General features: G+C 38.4%; 2 protein-coding genes across 5 annotated transcripts in view; one reads left to right on the forward strand and one right to left on the reverse strand.

Moving 5' to 3' along the window:
- The window catches only part of LOC100559412 (coiled-coil domain-containing protein 175), a 60,463-nt gene extending 53,017 nt beyond the window's left edge, over nt 1–7,446 (forward strand). The window contains exons 15-20 of the mRNA XM_062968604.1: nt 2,221–2,300; nt 3,795–3,947; nt 4,321–4,423; nt 5,887–5,930; nt 6,298–6,462; nt 7,324–7,446. Coding sequence (XP_062824674.1) covers nt 2,221–2,300; nt 3,795–3,947; nt 4,321–4,423; nt 5,887–5,930; nt 6,298–6,462; nt 7,324–7,329 — 551 coding nt within the window. The 3' untranslated portion in view covers nt 7,330–7,446. The remainder of the gene's footprint in view (nt 1–2,220; nt 2,301–3,794; nt 3,948–4,320; nt 4,424–5,886; nt 5,931–6,297; nt 6,463–7,323) is intronic.
- Nucleotides 255–15,100, reverse strand: jkamp (JNK1/MAPK8 associated membrane protein). Of its 4 annotated transcripts, none has more exons than XM_008116728.3 (8): nt 14,904–15,100; nt 12,291–12,382; nt 11,942–12,096; nt 10,646–10,852; nt 9,715–9,896; nt 8,877–8,953; nt 7,756–7,994; nt 255–2,430 (listed from the first exon to the last, which is right to left on the reverse strand). In XM_008116728.3, the coding sequence occupies exons 1-7, from the start codon at nt 14,905–14,907 to the stop codon at nt 7,776–7,778; spliced, it is 936 nt and encodes a 311-aa protein (XP_008114935.1). In that variant the 5' UTR covers nt 14,908–15,100; the 3' UTR covers nt 255–2,430; nt 7,756–7,775. The 4 variants fall into 4 exon arrangements, with proteins under 4 accessions (XP_008114935.1, XP_008114934.1, XP_008114936.1 ...); XM_008116727.3 differs by lacking the exon at nt 255–2,430 and adding an exon at nt 7,344–7,666; XM_008116729.3 differs by lacking the exon at nt 255–2,430 and adding an exon at nt 7,344–7,691.
- Nucleotides 15,101–15,341: the final 241 nt, after the last annotated feature.

Below are 15,341 nucleotides of genomic sequence, written 5' to 3' on the forward strand. Positions count from 1 at the left end.
GACCCGGGCACCGCCGGGTCCCCAAGCTAGTATTAATATAAATATGATAATCAAGACCCATTGATCCACATCAGATGTAGTCGGGAGGCACTCCTCTCTCAGACTCAGCTTAGGGTACCAGAGTAACTATCATCATTTATATTAATATTATTATTAACACTCATTGGTACACATCAGCTGTAATGGGAAAGCAGCCCTCTGTCAATAACTGCTTATTGTTACGGGGCCGAAACAAAAGGAAACAAAACCAAGCATGATGATTGTGGGGTTTTTATTTTCGTGTCACCTCTCGTTTCCTACGAAAATGTCATCATTCGTTTTGTGTAGACAAACAGTCAAAACGAAACGCTAGCACGAAGGAAACAAAGGGAAAAAAAATCATACAGACCTCTAGTATCTATTGCTTATAATCCAGTTGGGCTCAAAATATCATGCAAACACAATGACATAAGTGCAACTACAATCGTGTACAAGTTTACTCAGATATAAGTTCCACTGAATATTGCTGGACTTAAATTCAGCTAAATGTATATTGAGTTGCAGCCCAAAATGCTCTGGCTTCGACCAGAGATCACTTACAGAAGGTAAATGAGAATTGAGGATGGGATCTCAGGCTGGAAACATCATTTCAGTACAGTAGAGTCTCACTTATTCAACATTCGCTTATCCAACGTTCTGGATTATCCAACGCATTTTTGTAGTCAATGTTTTCAATATATCGTAATATTTTGGTGCTAAATTCGTAAATACAGTAATTACTACATAGCATTACTGCGTATTGAACTACTTTTTCTGCCAGATTTGTTGTATAACATGATGTTTTGGTGCTTAATTTGTAAAATCATAACCTAATTTGATGTTTAATAGGCTTTTCCTTAATCTCTCCTTATTATCCAACATATTCGCTTATCCAACGTTCTGCCGGCCCGTTTACGTTGGATAAGCGAGACTCTACTGTATATAACGGATGTGGTTATGTAGGTGATGTAGAATGATAAAAACAGGTTAATTTTTAAAAGATCAAAGCAACTGTTTACAATTATATGTCTTAACCAATCTCTTGAAGTACAGACCAGCAAGTGCAGTGTTGAATTCCCAGCATTACCTTCTGAATTTCTCCTCCTACAAAGAGACAGAGCTGCCATAATTTAATCCTTCCAAGTCGTGCCCCAAATACGTGCATTCGCCTGTGGTTAATGGCATCACAGGCTATTGAGCAGTCCCTGAAATCCAGTAGGACACACTCCCCTGTCCTTGTCCCAGCATAAGTCACCTACTGAGATTAGCATAACCATCAGCATCCCCAAATCAGGCTGAAAGCCGAATTGACATGGATCTTAAAAATCAGATTCCTCTAGGAATCCCTGGAGCTAAGAGACCACCACATCCAACAGAATTCACAATACTTGAGATTCTCCAATACATTGTGGTTCACAAAGGGCTTTTTCACCAGTGTTGCCATATTAAACTATAATTTTATCATCTATACTGGCTTATAGACCAACCGAAAGTGCTGCCTCTAACCATGGCCATCCTACTTTGGATTTGGTCATAAAAAATCACTCCTCCTCGTATATATCTATTAGTATTCTAATGTTTTTGGAGGACTAGTGCAAGTAACATTGCCAAAATAAACAAAGCATGTGACTGAAAGAGAAGGGTCCTTTTCAGTGGTGATCACCACAACTGTGAAATGCAGGTGAATTGTGAAAAAGGAAATCCTAATATGATTTCGTAATATTATTGATTTCTGTTGTGTCTGAGGCTGCTATGACTTTGATTGGATTGGTTGGCTCCAGGATATCCCTTTCTCCACTTGAATGGACTTCTGATTCCACCTAATTTTAGGTGTTTATTTTCCTTTCCTTGCTCTTTACTTCTGAAGGACTGCCATGGGAAGGAGGACAGGGAAATGCAATTCTTCCAACCTAGTTGCAGATGCCAAAACTTGGTTCCAATCTATTGCATTGCTTTAATCCACTGTTGCTAGATTTTATGCTGTAGATTTTAATATTTTCTTTTACTACCAGAGAACCATTGCTAGAGGGGAGCAAGCAATTGCTGTCAAATAAATACACTCACTAAATAGCACCACGCTGGGATGATTATTTGTTCTCTCAGCTGATTCTTTTAAGTGCTGCTAATTATAGTTTATATAAACTGAACCAAAACAATGAGTTTGAGCCTTCACAATGTCCTTCTTTTCCTCTTTTCAAAAAGAATTGCAAGACGAAGAACGCATGCTAAAAAAGGCCATTGAGCATTCCATACAGGAGATCAGCAAACTCAAACGACAAAAGGTAATAAGAACTTTTTTGGGCATCAGGCTTTCTGGCAGCTGTTTCTGGGATTGCCTTTTCTTTGCTCAGCTCCAAAGATGGGCTACAATGCAGAGACAAGGGATGATTCAAAGTGCTCTTCTCGGTGTAACTAAAAGTGACAGAACAGAATAGAAAATGGGGTCTTGAGCACATGTGGCCTTCAGGTTGCACATTCCCCACCTCTGTTCTAGGTGGCAAATCTACCCAAAACTATTATTTATCTATCTATTTATTTATCTATCTATGTTTGCAGGACTGAATTAACAATAAAACCAGTGGAGCAAATAACACTAAATTTGGCCGCACAATGCCTAACAACCCAAGGAATGACCACCACTAATATAAAAACGTAAACACACAGCAACAAGAACTTAAAGACACAAAAAATAAAGAAGATGATACAGCGCATGTGCTACAAATAATCCCCTAGCCCCTCCCGCACCTGCGCACGGGGAAAAAACCACCGAGGACTAATGATTATTCTAAATAATGAACCCTGATTCTTCTAGCATCATGTGTATTTGAGTCCATTATTTCTGGGCCTTTCGGCAAGACGATCACATATAATAGCATGTTCCAATATTTTCCCCAAATTTCCAGCATTTACTAGAACTGCCTTTATGCTTTTAGAAAACCTCCCTGGTGTCAGGTACGACCTATACATCATTTTATTAAAAATATTTCAAATCATTGTTCAAACTACATCCATTATTATTATTATTACCTCACTTTATCTCCCCCATAGGAACTCATTTAGGATTCTGGTTTTTGTTTTTATGTCTCTCTCACCCCGAGTTTTAACTTAATGTTCATGTGGTCTGCCCTTGTTTTTCATTGTCTCCTTGTTTTATTTTGTAATGGATATTATTATTTATTGTATTGCTTATTGTACTGTGATGTGCTGTTCTTTTATATGCTGTTTATATTGTATTGTTTTGGGCATGGCCCCATGTAAGCCGCCCCGAGTCCCCGTTGGGGAGATGGTGGCGGGGTATAAATAAAGTTTTTTTATTATTATTATTATTATTATTATTATTATTATTATTATTATTATTATTATTATTCTGTCCAGACCTTCTCTCATTGTTCCAATTAGATTTGCGTACTTTTTATTAATGGTTACTTTAAGCCTGTGCTGTGAAGTAGAGAACAGCATTTCCACTGCTACTTCTTTAGTGATGTTACATAGGCGGATAACTTTATTGGACTAAAACTCTCAGAGTTCCCAGCCAATGCAAAGGACTAAGATTTACAGACTGTAAAGATCTCTTAATGAAGGGATAACATGGATGTTTTCTGCCCCAGATCCTTTCCTGGAATCTTCTTTGGTCACCGTGTTTGTGATCGTTGCATGAAATAATGTCTGTATACTCTCATTTCCTTGCTTTTTTGCAATCTCTTTCTTTCTCTATCTATCACATACTGAAGTGTAAGCACTTTATGAATAATAAATCAACAAATATCCCTTTACAGTTTCAGGCAAAGAATGAAATCAAGAAGAACAGGGAGATGACAATTGTACAGCAAAAACAGTTCTCAATCTCTCTAAAGTATATTGAGAGAGACAACTATGAGGTGGACAGACAGCTCTACCTTTTGCATGGAGAAAATGCCAGATTAAGAGCAGTGAGTGCTTTTTTGAGTACTATTCCTATCAAGGCACATTTTTTTTAAGAATGAATGGCCATTTCTATGGATCAGTACAAGAACAGATTGCTTAGTTTGAAGTGTTACCTAGATTTGTTTTGCTCTTTTTTTTCTTTTGCTTTGTATACATTAGATCAGGCATGGGCAAACTTCAGCCCTCTGGGTGTTTTGGACTCCAGTTCCCACAATTCCTAACAGCCTAAACCTGCTTTAGATTATGAGTTTGCAGGAAAGGGGTATCTCGTCATTGTTTTTAATTTGTCTACATCATTTAGGAAATGTTATCCCTTTTATAATGAGTAGTAATAACGTCCCAGCCCTGATGGAGATTTGTATGTTTTCCTCCTTGCAGGGCATTGCATATTTCAAAGAAGATATTTCCACAATGGAAAAGGAGATAAAAGTCTATCAGTCAGAGAGACAAAACATCTATAAAAATAGAAGAGAACTTTATGGTGAGTCAATTGTGGTATTTTTATAGATACTGTACTAAAATGATAGATCCATGTTGAAAATTGACAAAGAGATAATCAGCAATAGGGAACGAGCAATATAGGTAGATGCATGATTTCCTTCCAGGGTCTTTAAATGTCACATTCATATCAAATTCTTCCCTACTTTTTTTAGTTTTTTAAAATGGGGTCCCATGTGGCTGCTAAATTAACAGCAAAAAGGGCAATTGCAAAGAGAGAACTTAAATAAGCAGGCAATGTTATTTTTTAAAATGGTTATGTATACACATACACATATATGTACATGTATGTATGAAAGGTAATAAACTGAAAAGGAGCTTACACAAATTTACATATTCAGTGCCATGTATAATATATAAGGCAGCTAACATTGATGTCATTTTGGCTTCTAATTCCACTCCACAAAAACTGCTGCCTAATTTACATTCTTCTCAGTGACTCTGGTGGCACAATGGGTAAAACCCTTGTGCCAGCAGGACTGCTAACTGACAGGTCACCAGTTCAAATCTGGGGAGAGCGGGTGAGCTCCCTCTCTCAGCTCAAGCTCCCCATACAGGGACATGAGAGAAACCTCCCACAAGAATGGTAGAACATCAAGCATCCGGGCGTCCATTGGGCAACGTCCTTGCAGACAGCCAATTTTCTCAAACCAGAAGCAACTTGCAATTTCTCAAGTCACCCCTGACATGAAAAAAATGCCTGATGAAGTCCTGTCCTTTTGACTTCACCTGGAAAAATTGATGTACATATGTATGCTACAGCATACAAACTATACAGATATATGTAACGTGACATTTGTAAAACAGTTAAATATTTATAACATGTACTATTGTGATATCGTATTCTAAAATGGGGAGCGGGGTTGCTCCAAAATTGACATTAGGGAATGTAGGGAGTGCATTTCCACCACATTTTGTGATTCCTCCTGAGCCACTTTAACTTAAGAAGGTTTTTTTTTTTTTTTACAAATAGGAAATGACTTCTGGTCACTTCCTGCTGTTAAAAAAAGTTTCTTCTAAGCCTAAATTGATCTACAGGCCATTTGGGGGAAACAACATACACACACACATATGGAGCCGCCCTCCAAGGTTTGTTGGCGCGCCCTCCCAACAAAGGATTCCCCCAGGCAGAAAGCTGACAGGCTTTGAAGTTGCAAGGCTATTCAATGCTAATCAAGGTGGCCAATTGCAACATTCGCACTTATCTCAGACAGACAAGAGTTCTTTCTCCCACCCCACAGATATATAAGCCCCACTTGCCTAATTTCCAAAAGACCTCACAACCTCTGAGGATGCCTGCCATAGATGTGGGCGAAACATCAGGAGAGAATGCTTCTGGAACATGGCTATAAACTCACAGCAACCCAGTGATTCCAGCCATGAAAGCCTTTGTCAACAAATTCTGATGTCTGTTTCCAGACACTAAATTTTCTCAATTTTTTCTAGATCATTTCATCAAAAAATGGATAAAAGATGAGAACCTTAATAAGGTATGTTTTGACTTGGGGATTCATCTGTCAAAGAACCTCTGTTGCGATCCAACTCATAACAGTAGTATTTCTCATTCAAATTAAATGGAGCAGAAGGTTCTCTTTTAAAAACTGTAAGATAGTCAATATTGTGAGATTTAATTATCTTATAATTTGATATTAAGTGGAGGACATCATTCTGGACTCATGTCTCCCTGCTCAGCAATTACAAAAGACATTATGAAACACCCTTTTAAAAAATCTGTAACCATGTTTGCTAGCATCCTTGCAGGGTATGAACATACAAAAATAAATAAGCCCAGGCAAGTGGATATGCCTTCCTGCCATAGATAATTCAGTTTCCTGACTAGAATCTATCCAATTGCAGATGTTTTGTAATTATCAAAATGACATCTTGAAAATTTTGGGAGACTATATCAAAAGAAACAGAAGACGAAATGACAAGCTTGACAGCATTCATGATGGGCTACGGCTAAATTGTGATGAAATGGAGTGTATGCTGCTAAGTAAATCACCAACTGAATCTGAAAAGGTAATTTTAGTTTTACTGTGTAACCTAAGTGCTTAATAATGGTGCACTGATTTAATCCACACTTACAATGGCAGGAGATTCTGAAATGTGATGCTGTGAAATAAGTCCTTGAAATGGCCGCATATCATATGCAAGGGAGGAGACACAAATAGAATTAAACCAGTAGTCACAGGGCAGAGCATGCACTAGCAGAACTCAATTTTTTATAGACCAAGGTAATGCCATTACATTTCTTCCCATCACTATAACTTACATAGACACGGATGCAAAATGACACATTGGCACAACTCTGCAACTTTGAACTAAATGCAGACAATCCTCAATGGATGAAAATATCCAGCTGCTTTAGTAGGGGAACTTGCCAATGGGAAAGACACCAACAGCATTGCAACCAAAGTCCTTAACTTGTGAAACAAGTGCACAGACGTCAAACAATTTGAGGCAGCTCAATACTGGAACCATGAGAAGGACACAGCAGCCAAGATTTAGAGAAATGGACTCAGTTATAAGTAAAGTTTAAAATGTATAGATAGGATTTACACAGCTCCTCATTGACAGAGACTGTTTTTATAATTTGTTCACTACTTTTATTAACACTTACATGAACAATAACAGAAATTCTGTCTAGAGAACAGTTGTCATTGTTTATCAAGAAATTCGGTGAGAGGTATTCTGGGAAAGGAATGAATGTCTTATAGTTACCTTCAAACACGATTTCCATAAAATGTTTTATACATTCACATGGGTGGTGTGTGGGAAATACTGTGTTGGTGCCTCTTAGATAACTCTTATTGATGAAACTGCTTGTATAAATAGAATTTTTTTAATTGCTGTATTTCTTCTCCCATACTACTGCTTTAGGAATGACAAGACTGCAAGGATTATGGCTGAAATGAGAATACTGGAACTTTATTGGTCTACACATTCTTGTTTAATAATATGACAAAATACTGTATAGTGAAATAAATAAAATTGTATTTCCAAGTATGCTGTACAAAATGTTTCATTTTCACATCACAAAGAAATATATGTACAGGAAATAGGCCTTGGTCGTTCACTATTCAGGTTAGCCTCAGCTTTAGGGTCCGGTAGCGAATAAAACAGTCTTAATGTATGTCATGCATTGAATGTCCATAAGCTGTTTAGGAGGCACGACTCTGCCTTGTGTCCAGTGCTGGGCAACATGGTGTGCCAAGAAGGAAAGCTCTACCTGAAAGTTAATCCAAAGACTGCTTATCATAAGAAATGGGCAGATCCCAGAAGCTCTGAACCCTTATTGGCTCTGGTACTTACCCAGAGAGGCAGAAGTGCGGTTAACGTCCATTTGCTCCCTCAGAGAGTATCCGGGAAGGTTCAGTGTATTTTGCTGTAAGCAGGTAAAACAGAGCTGGTGCAGGGACTAAAGCCAGCAGAGGCAAGTCCTGGTAAATGTTGTTGAGCTTGGAAATGGAGATGATTCCATAGGCATGTAGCAGCCAATGGCTGAAAAGGACTATAAGCCTTTTCTTCCTCACAAGGAGATCCTTGAATGTCTGGTAAATAAAAGGAACATGCTTTCATTAGTTTTTATGTTTCTGTTGCCCTGAAGTTTTCAGTGCTAACGTTAATGCACAGCATGTAAAAGAAAAAGAAGTGCTTTTAAAGCAACTCCCGTGTTTTTATTGAATAAAAGACTAAGAATTGTTATTATACATTTTTCCATGGCATGATTGGAAGAGGGGCCAATGTCAGCCATTAGTGTTCAGAAGCATTAGAAAAGTAGGAGGATTGGTTCATAAATTTTAAGAGTGAAAAAAAAATCTACTCAATATCAACCTGTCCTCCTAAGTAGCAGTTATATAACTATATAACTTATTATTGTGACATATACCGTTCCCTAATCAAGCAAAGTGACAAACAGCTTTAATGACAAAGTAGCAGAACAATAGAAGGGAACGGCTTCATTTGAAATAATTATTGCTGGTTTTCCTGCGACTTTTCACAAAATTTCTCTCAGTTCTTCTAATATCTTAACTTTTTGACAATTTCCATTATGGCAGGCATGCACAACCTGTGGCCCTCCAGGTGTTTTGGAATCTGGCTCCCAGAATTCCTGACTAGGTCTTATGGGAGTTGGAGGACCAAACACCTGGAGGGCACCATGTTATGCAGGCTTTCTTATGGAATAGAGAGAATATGCTATTGCAGTCAAAGGATTTTCTTGATAAGAACACTGCTGGGCGAGCAGGCTTGATACTATATAGAATTCTAAGTAAATTTGAAAACAAAAACTATTATTCACAGAATAGGCTGATTTTGATGGCCAGGGAACAACAGCTATTATAGCACACAGATTCCTGATAGTTTAAGGCCATTAAAAAGTTTTATTTACATACATATTTAATCCATCTTAAAAGAAGCAGTGTCATACTTACTTCTATTTCAGAAGCAGACAGATATACAACCAGAGTAACAAGAGATGCAACAATGATAATGTAAGGGAAGGCATAGTCTGAAAGGAAAGAGTATTACAATAATCACACATAAGCTAAGTTTTCTACACATCAAGAGCTAAGTAGAAACTATAGGTTCTTTTAGTGTATTTTTCTGCCTGCCTACTCAAGAGTAAGTCATTTTTGGATTCAGCCAGTCTTTTTCCCTGGAAATTGTGCACAGGCCTGCAATCATCATTTAGTTTCCTTGCAGTAATTGAAAAAAGTAGAATTCTCAGAAAATGAAATGGTTCTTAGATGGCAAGTCATTGGATATAGCTTCTTGTATCTACCTTAAGATACAGTTCCATGAAAGGATGCTGTATTTCCTTCTCTGAGAAGCTATGCCAAGTTTTGAAATCACAAGACAGAGCTGTCTGAAAGGAAAACTCGGGAATTTTAACAAACATTTCTCAAATAGGAAGCCCCTTTACTGTTGTTGATTGCCTACTGTATTTGGAAACCCATTCTTTTTTGCGGAGAAAACAAATATGACTTCACGAAATGTTTTCGGTCTTGAATCTCGTTATGAATGTTTTGGGATTCTGATCCAACATTTTGTTATTGTGCCTGGGCTTTCATAGCTTGGCGTGAGTTTCCTTGTTTTCTCAATATTTTTGTTTAAGTTTCATATTACAAGTTCACCTGTTTTCCCTGCTGTAATTTATGTTATGGAACATTTTTAAGATGCACACCTGGGAGCACCCCTCCACTTCACATTCTAAACTTGACTCCCGCATGCTTTAGTTTCTCTGCATGTTGGACCATAGTGACAACTTACACAGCAAACCACCTCCAACTGCCTGGAGCAAAGTTAGGATTGGGAAAAAGTAGAGTGCTGCATAAATGCTCTTAAACCGATCAGTCTTCCCCAGGCCACAAGCGATCTTCTTTACCAAAAGGGGACGGAGCAACATCATCAGCACCAAACAGAAGGCATAATATATAAATACAATGGTGTAGCTGAAAGAGAGAATTATTGGTATTAACATCAAAAGACCATCTGGTGCTGGTATAACAGTTCCTTTAAATCTGACTCAGCTGGAGATTTAATAATAACAACAACAACAAGAATAATAACTTTATTTTTTTATCCCGCCTCGATCTCCCCGAAGGGACTCGGGGCGGCTCACATGGGGACAAGCCCAACAACACAAGTTACAGATCAATCAACTAAAAACATTATAACTATATAAAATAAAACACATCAACAGAATCAAAACCAGGCCAATAATAATTAGACATTCAGAGGGCTCCTTTACACCACACATTCTATAATAATAATAAATAGTAATAAAACTTTACAACCTGCTTCCATCTCCCCGAGGGGACTCGGAGTGGTTCACATGGGGACCAAGCCCAATCAACAGATAAAATAATAAGATGACAGAATACAAATTAAAACAATAACAGTAAAATAACATTTATAAAATACATCAGCAAGCATCAGGACTATGGGCATTTGGGTGAAATGAGCCAAGAATCTGGCATGAAATACATGCAACGTATTAATTAAGGATTCCCTATTCACACTTACTTAGGAGTAAATTCCACAACAGTGCATTTCTACCTAAATAATCACACATGGGATGTAACACAAGAAGAAAACACAAAAGCTGTTTCTAATTTGCCATTAATAGATAATTTAGAAATCATCCAAGCTGTGCTACACAGTACACAGATTTATATAAGTGAGACCAAATCATACTCACAGAGGATAGACGGCTTCATGGGTACAGTGAATGGTGGTAACGTAATCAGGACTCGGATTGTAAAGCATGGTGTACCAGTCAGAAAGCATCACCACCTTGCATGAACGGATTTGCAGGGAACCAATTGGGTCGCTCACAAGTAAAGTAACAATTGCAGCCACACTGCATTCAATTAGAGCAGTGATGTGCTGGAAAAGAGCACTGGAGCTGGAGAGAAGGAAAAAGTTCCCAAAATCAATACTGAGATCAAGAAAAGGGTTTGTTGATCAAGACTAGCTCTCTGTGGCTCCTGGAAGATACCTTTGGGGTAACATTTCCCTAGAAGGAATTGCAGGCTGGATTCAGTCATGTATACTAACCTTTGTCAACTTGATGTCTTCCAGATGTTTTCAATTATGGTCAGCCTTCCACATTTGCGGGTTTGACTTTTGCAGATTTGATTATTCACATTTAATTAAAATGTTATTTCTAGGAAACTCTAGGTCTTCCGGTGTGTTTCTGACAGAAGTCTAGCCATTCCTAGAGATGTGTTCTTACAAGTAAAATTAGTAAGTTATTTATTTACAGATTATTAACTTTTACAGATATCTTGTGCCCCTGACCCCAAGCAAATGTGGAGGGCTGATTACAGAAATTCCCATCAGCATGTCTGAGAGTTAATAGTCCAAAGTAACTGGCAGACATCAGGTTGAGGAAGAATTTTCTCTGAAGCTGGGGGTGAAGGGGTGCTTTCATATTGAAGAATCACAGGTTGTTTGGTTGCCCCCTTTGCCACCAGACTAAGGCTTTTTAGTTAAGGTAAGCCTTTGGCTAAAAATCTATGTGATTATGTGAGTGGGGGAGTATTATTTGATTTTTAAAAAAAACATCTTAATCTCTGTTTTTATACTGTTTGAATGTTTTTAGCTGTACTGCTATTCTTTTAAAACTTTTGTATGAATAATATTTCAAATGTATTTATTTAAAATCTGTAGTCTTATATAAGGAGAAAGGCGTAAGGTGCAAACTGAATAAATATGTAATAAAACAAGTCCCTGAAGCAATAATTTTAGTTGTCTTTTCAAAACTATATTGCCCATTAATTAAATTACATTAAATTAATTTAATAAAATACATTTTAATTCCAAATTTATCAAGTGAATTTACCAAAAATCTCATATTTCTATGATGTACTAGGTATTAGCAGAGTGTTGAATTTCCATTTTGGAAAATGGGTGGGGTAACATGCAGACACCCATTCAGCTTAAAAGAAAGCATCATTCTTGTTTGAAAAAGGTCTGTTTTTTTTATGTTTACCTCTTTTTCCCTGAATACCACTCAATGAAGAACCAATGCAAGATTAGAGGAAGCATTGCCATAAAGCCAAGATAAAGCCAGTCGTAGCGCTCTGGAGTTCCAGTACATTCCCGACAGATTTTGCGGGCGTCTGTTCTTTGTCCTCTTGGACACACCTGCAGATTATCACCACAATTATAAGAGCAATACTTTTATTAAAATGTTTACTGAAAAAACATGACACACTTAAACCATTGAGATAAGCCCAAGATATTGCCATTCTTCTCCTCAGCCATATCCAGTAGCAGCTTTATTGCAAATAAACTATTTGAAACATTCAAGCATCTTTGCTCCATAATCCTCTACTCACCCCACATTCACCATGAACATCAGTCCCATTTATAATTTCTACTATTCGTCCACAATAAAGTCCAAGGCAGTCTTGCTGGATGTCTACAGCTTCTACAAAATAAGAAAAAGGCCAACATAAAATAAGTGCCTTATTTCATTGCATAGTTGTCTCACTCTTTTTCGGTTCAAATATTGGGTTTTAGCCTTTCATCACGTAATTGTAGGATAACCATTAAAAGAAGTGATTTAAAAGAGTATGGGGTTCCCACTGTAAGAAGTGATTTAAGGACAATACCTGTTCCATTTCTCAGCATTTACCTTGCTTCCCTTTTGTTGTTGTTACTATACTGAATTTTTAAAGTACTTAATGCAATTTAGTTTAAATTTATAAAACATCACGTAATGGTCTCACGCCATATTTTGGCCCAAAAAATCAACATAAAATATGCAATGTAGTGCAATATGGTAGTTTTGTCTTGCACCATAATAGGCATAACAACTGATCTGCATCAGTGGAAGAACTATCCACTACCTAATGTTATGGCTCTTAGAGTATTGAAGAACAATTCTCATCCATATCCACAAACATACTACTAATAATAATGAAATACCCAATTTCATTTTGGTTTAAATTCTGCTTTTGTCACTAGCAGGCAAATGATAAACTGATACTTGATTGGAGAACCTACTCCTTCCGTTTTTCATCTACAATCTTCATTATCCCTTAATTGGCATAACATGCACTTCAGTGGCATCTGACTTGAGGGAGGGCAGAGAAAAGGAAAGTATTAGAAGCAACTGTCTACAATGGAATGTGATTGTTTTAATTAAGTTTGGAAAGCATTTTTTTCTGAAAGAATAGAAATTTATGGGATTTTTGGGAAAGAGGAATCCTAGCAATTCAATAATGTGTGCTTATTAGTGGCCTTGTTCTGCTTATTCAGCTCTATAATGGAAAACAATTCTTTATTTTTAATCATTAGTGATCAGAGTATGTTTTAGGTATTTAGTGTTTAAAGCAGGCATGGGAAAATCTGGGACCTTCCTGGACCTCCACCCCAAATGTTGGGAATTGTGGGAGCTGAAGTCCAAAACACCTGGAGGGAGAGCCAAAGTTGGCTCATGCTTGGTTTAAGGCAATGGTTTCCAACCTTTGGGCCTCCAGGTGTTTTGGACTTCAACTCCCAGAAATCCCAGCCAGTTTACCACCTGTTAGGAACTGTGGGAGCTGAAGTCCAAAACACCTGGAGGCCCAAAGGTTGGGAACCACTGATTTAAGGCATTAGATTGTCAGTTATCTTGAAATTATTGTTTTAGTCAATATCTTGACTTAGCACAGTAGGCTAAACTGCTGTGCTGCAGAAAAATCCTCCTGATCGAAAGATCAGCAGTTAGATCCTGGGTTGAGGTGAGCACCAGTCGTTAGCCCTAGCTCACTTGCTCACCTTGCAGGTCAAAAGCAGACATGCGAGTAGATAACTAGATACTACTTTAGCGGGAGGTAATAAAGGTGCCCTTAATGACATCGGTTCATTGAAGCTCTTCGGCATGAAAGATGAAGTGACAGAACCCGCCGCCCCCCTGTGGTCAGAGTCAAGCACAGCCTCCAAGATGCCAGAAATAAGATGGGAACAAATGCCTTAACCTCTGTTTGTGTTTGTCTGTCCTTGATAAGAGTATAATTGGCACTGAATGTTTGCCGTATTTGTGTACTTTGTAAGCCGCTCGGAGTCCCCTTAAAGGTGAGAAGGGTGGGGTATAAATAGTATAAATAAAATCTTTGTTATAATGTTTAGCGGGATGTTTAAACTTAAATTAAGTTTCAATGTTAACTATATATCTATATGCACATTTTTAGACGTCATTATCCATTTATACATTATCCTTTTACATATCATTTTCTCCTATCCTTTTTGTCTTTGTTTTTTTTTCCTGATGCTGTTTGAATTATCTATCCAAAGATTACAGTATTTATGTATATGTGGATGTGTACCACAAGGTGATCCTTTGGAATGCTATTTGATTGGCTGTCGCTGGGTGAAGTGGCCCTTTGTGATGACATCAGATTGGCTGTCACCGTGTGAAGTGTCATTAGATTAGCTGTTGCTAGGTGAGGTGGCCCTTCGTGATGTCATTCGATTGGCTGCTGATAGGTGAAGTGGACTTCTGTGACACCATTAGATTGGCTGTTGCTAGGTAAAGTGGCCCTTTGTGACATCATCAGATTGGCTGTTGTTAAGCAAAGTGGCCCTTTGCGATGTCATCAGATTGACTGTTGCCAGGTGAAGTGGTCATTTGTGATGCCATTAGATTGCCTGTTACTAGATGAGGTGGCCCTTCGTGGTGTCATTAGATTGGCTGTTGCTAGGTGAAGTGGCCCATTGCAATGCCAGGTGAAGGCTGTTGCTAGGTAAAGTGATCCTTTTTGATGCCATTACATTAGCTGTTGTTAGGTGAGGTGGCCCTTTGTGATGTCATTAAACTGGCTGTTGATAGGTGAAGTGGCCCTTCACAAGGTCATCAGATTGACTGTTGCCAGGTGAAGTGGCCCTCTTTGATGCTACTGGGAAAGAAAGATGACAGGCGTCTCTGAGGGGAAGGAAAGGAGGAGGAGAAAGTAGAATAAACTCACCCATCTTTTCCCAGGCTTTTCCCCTCGAGAATGACAATAAAATAATAATAATATCCGGGTCCTGAGGGCGCAACCAATCAAGAACAGATTTCCGCTGCTTCTGTCAAACGTCACTTCCTGCGAGGGTCCTCAGCCCCTTGTTGATTGGCCGCCTCTCTTCGGATAACTCCACCCTTTCAATCTCTCACTTGATTGGTCCTCGCTGTGTCCGCCGGGGGCTTGGCTTTGGCTGACCGCTCTCCTATTGGAGAAGAACCCGACAGAATGGCAGGGCGGGGCTATAAAAGCGCCTCTATGTCGTCCACTAGCAACCCGGAAGTATAGGTGAAAACATAGAAGTGCGACTTTAACCGTGTCTCTGTATTGACGGCGCCCACTTCTCCCTTGGGCCTCGCACCCCTGAGTGACTGTTGACGGGCGGTTTTATCCAATCATGTT

The sequence above is a fragment of the Anolis carolinensis genome, chromosome 1 (genome assembly GCF_035594765.1).
Source record: "Anolis carolinensis isolate JA03-04 chromosome 1, rAnoCar3.1.pri, whole genome shotgun sequence".
NCBI lineage: Eukaryota > Metazoa > Chordata > Lepidosauria > Squamata > Dactyloidae > Anolis > Anolis carolinensis.

Coding starts and splice junctions, on each gene's coding strand:
- jkamp (XM_008116728.3), bottom strand. Junction 10,853..11,941: donor TGGTATTCAGGGAAAAAGAG/GTAAACATAAAA, acceptor CCTTCTCTCCAG/CTCCAGTGCTCTTTTCCAGC. Junction 8,954..9,714: donor AGTTGGAGGTGGTTTGCTGT/GTAAGTTGTCAC, acceptor CTTTCCTTTCAG/ACTATGCCTTCCCTTACATT.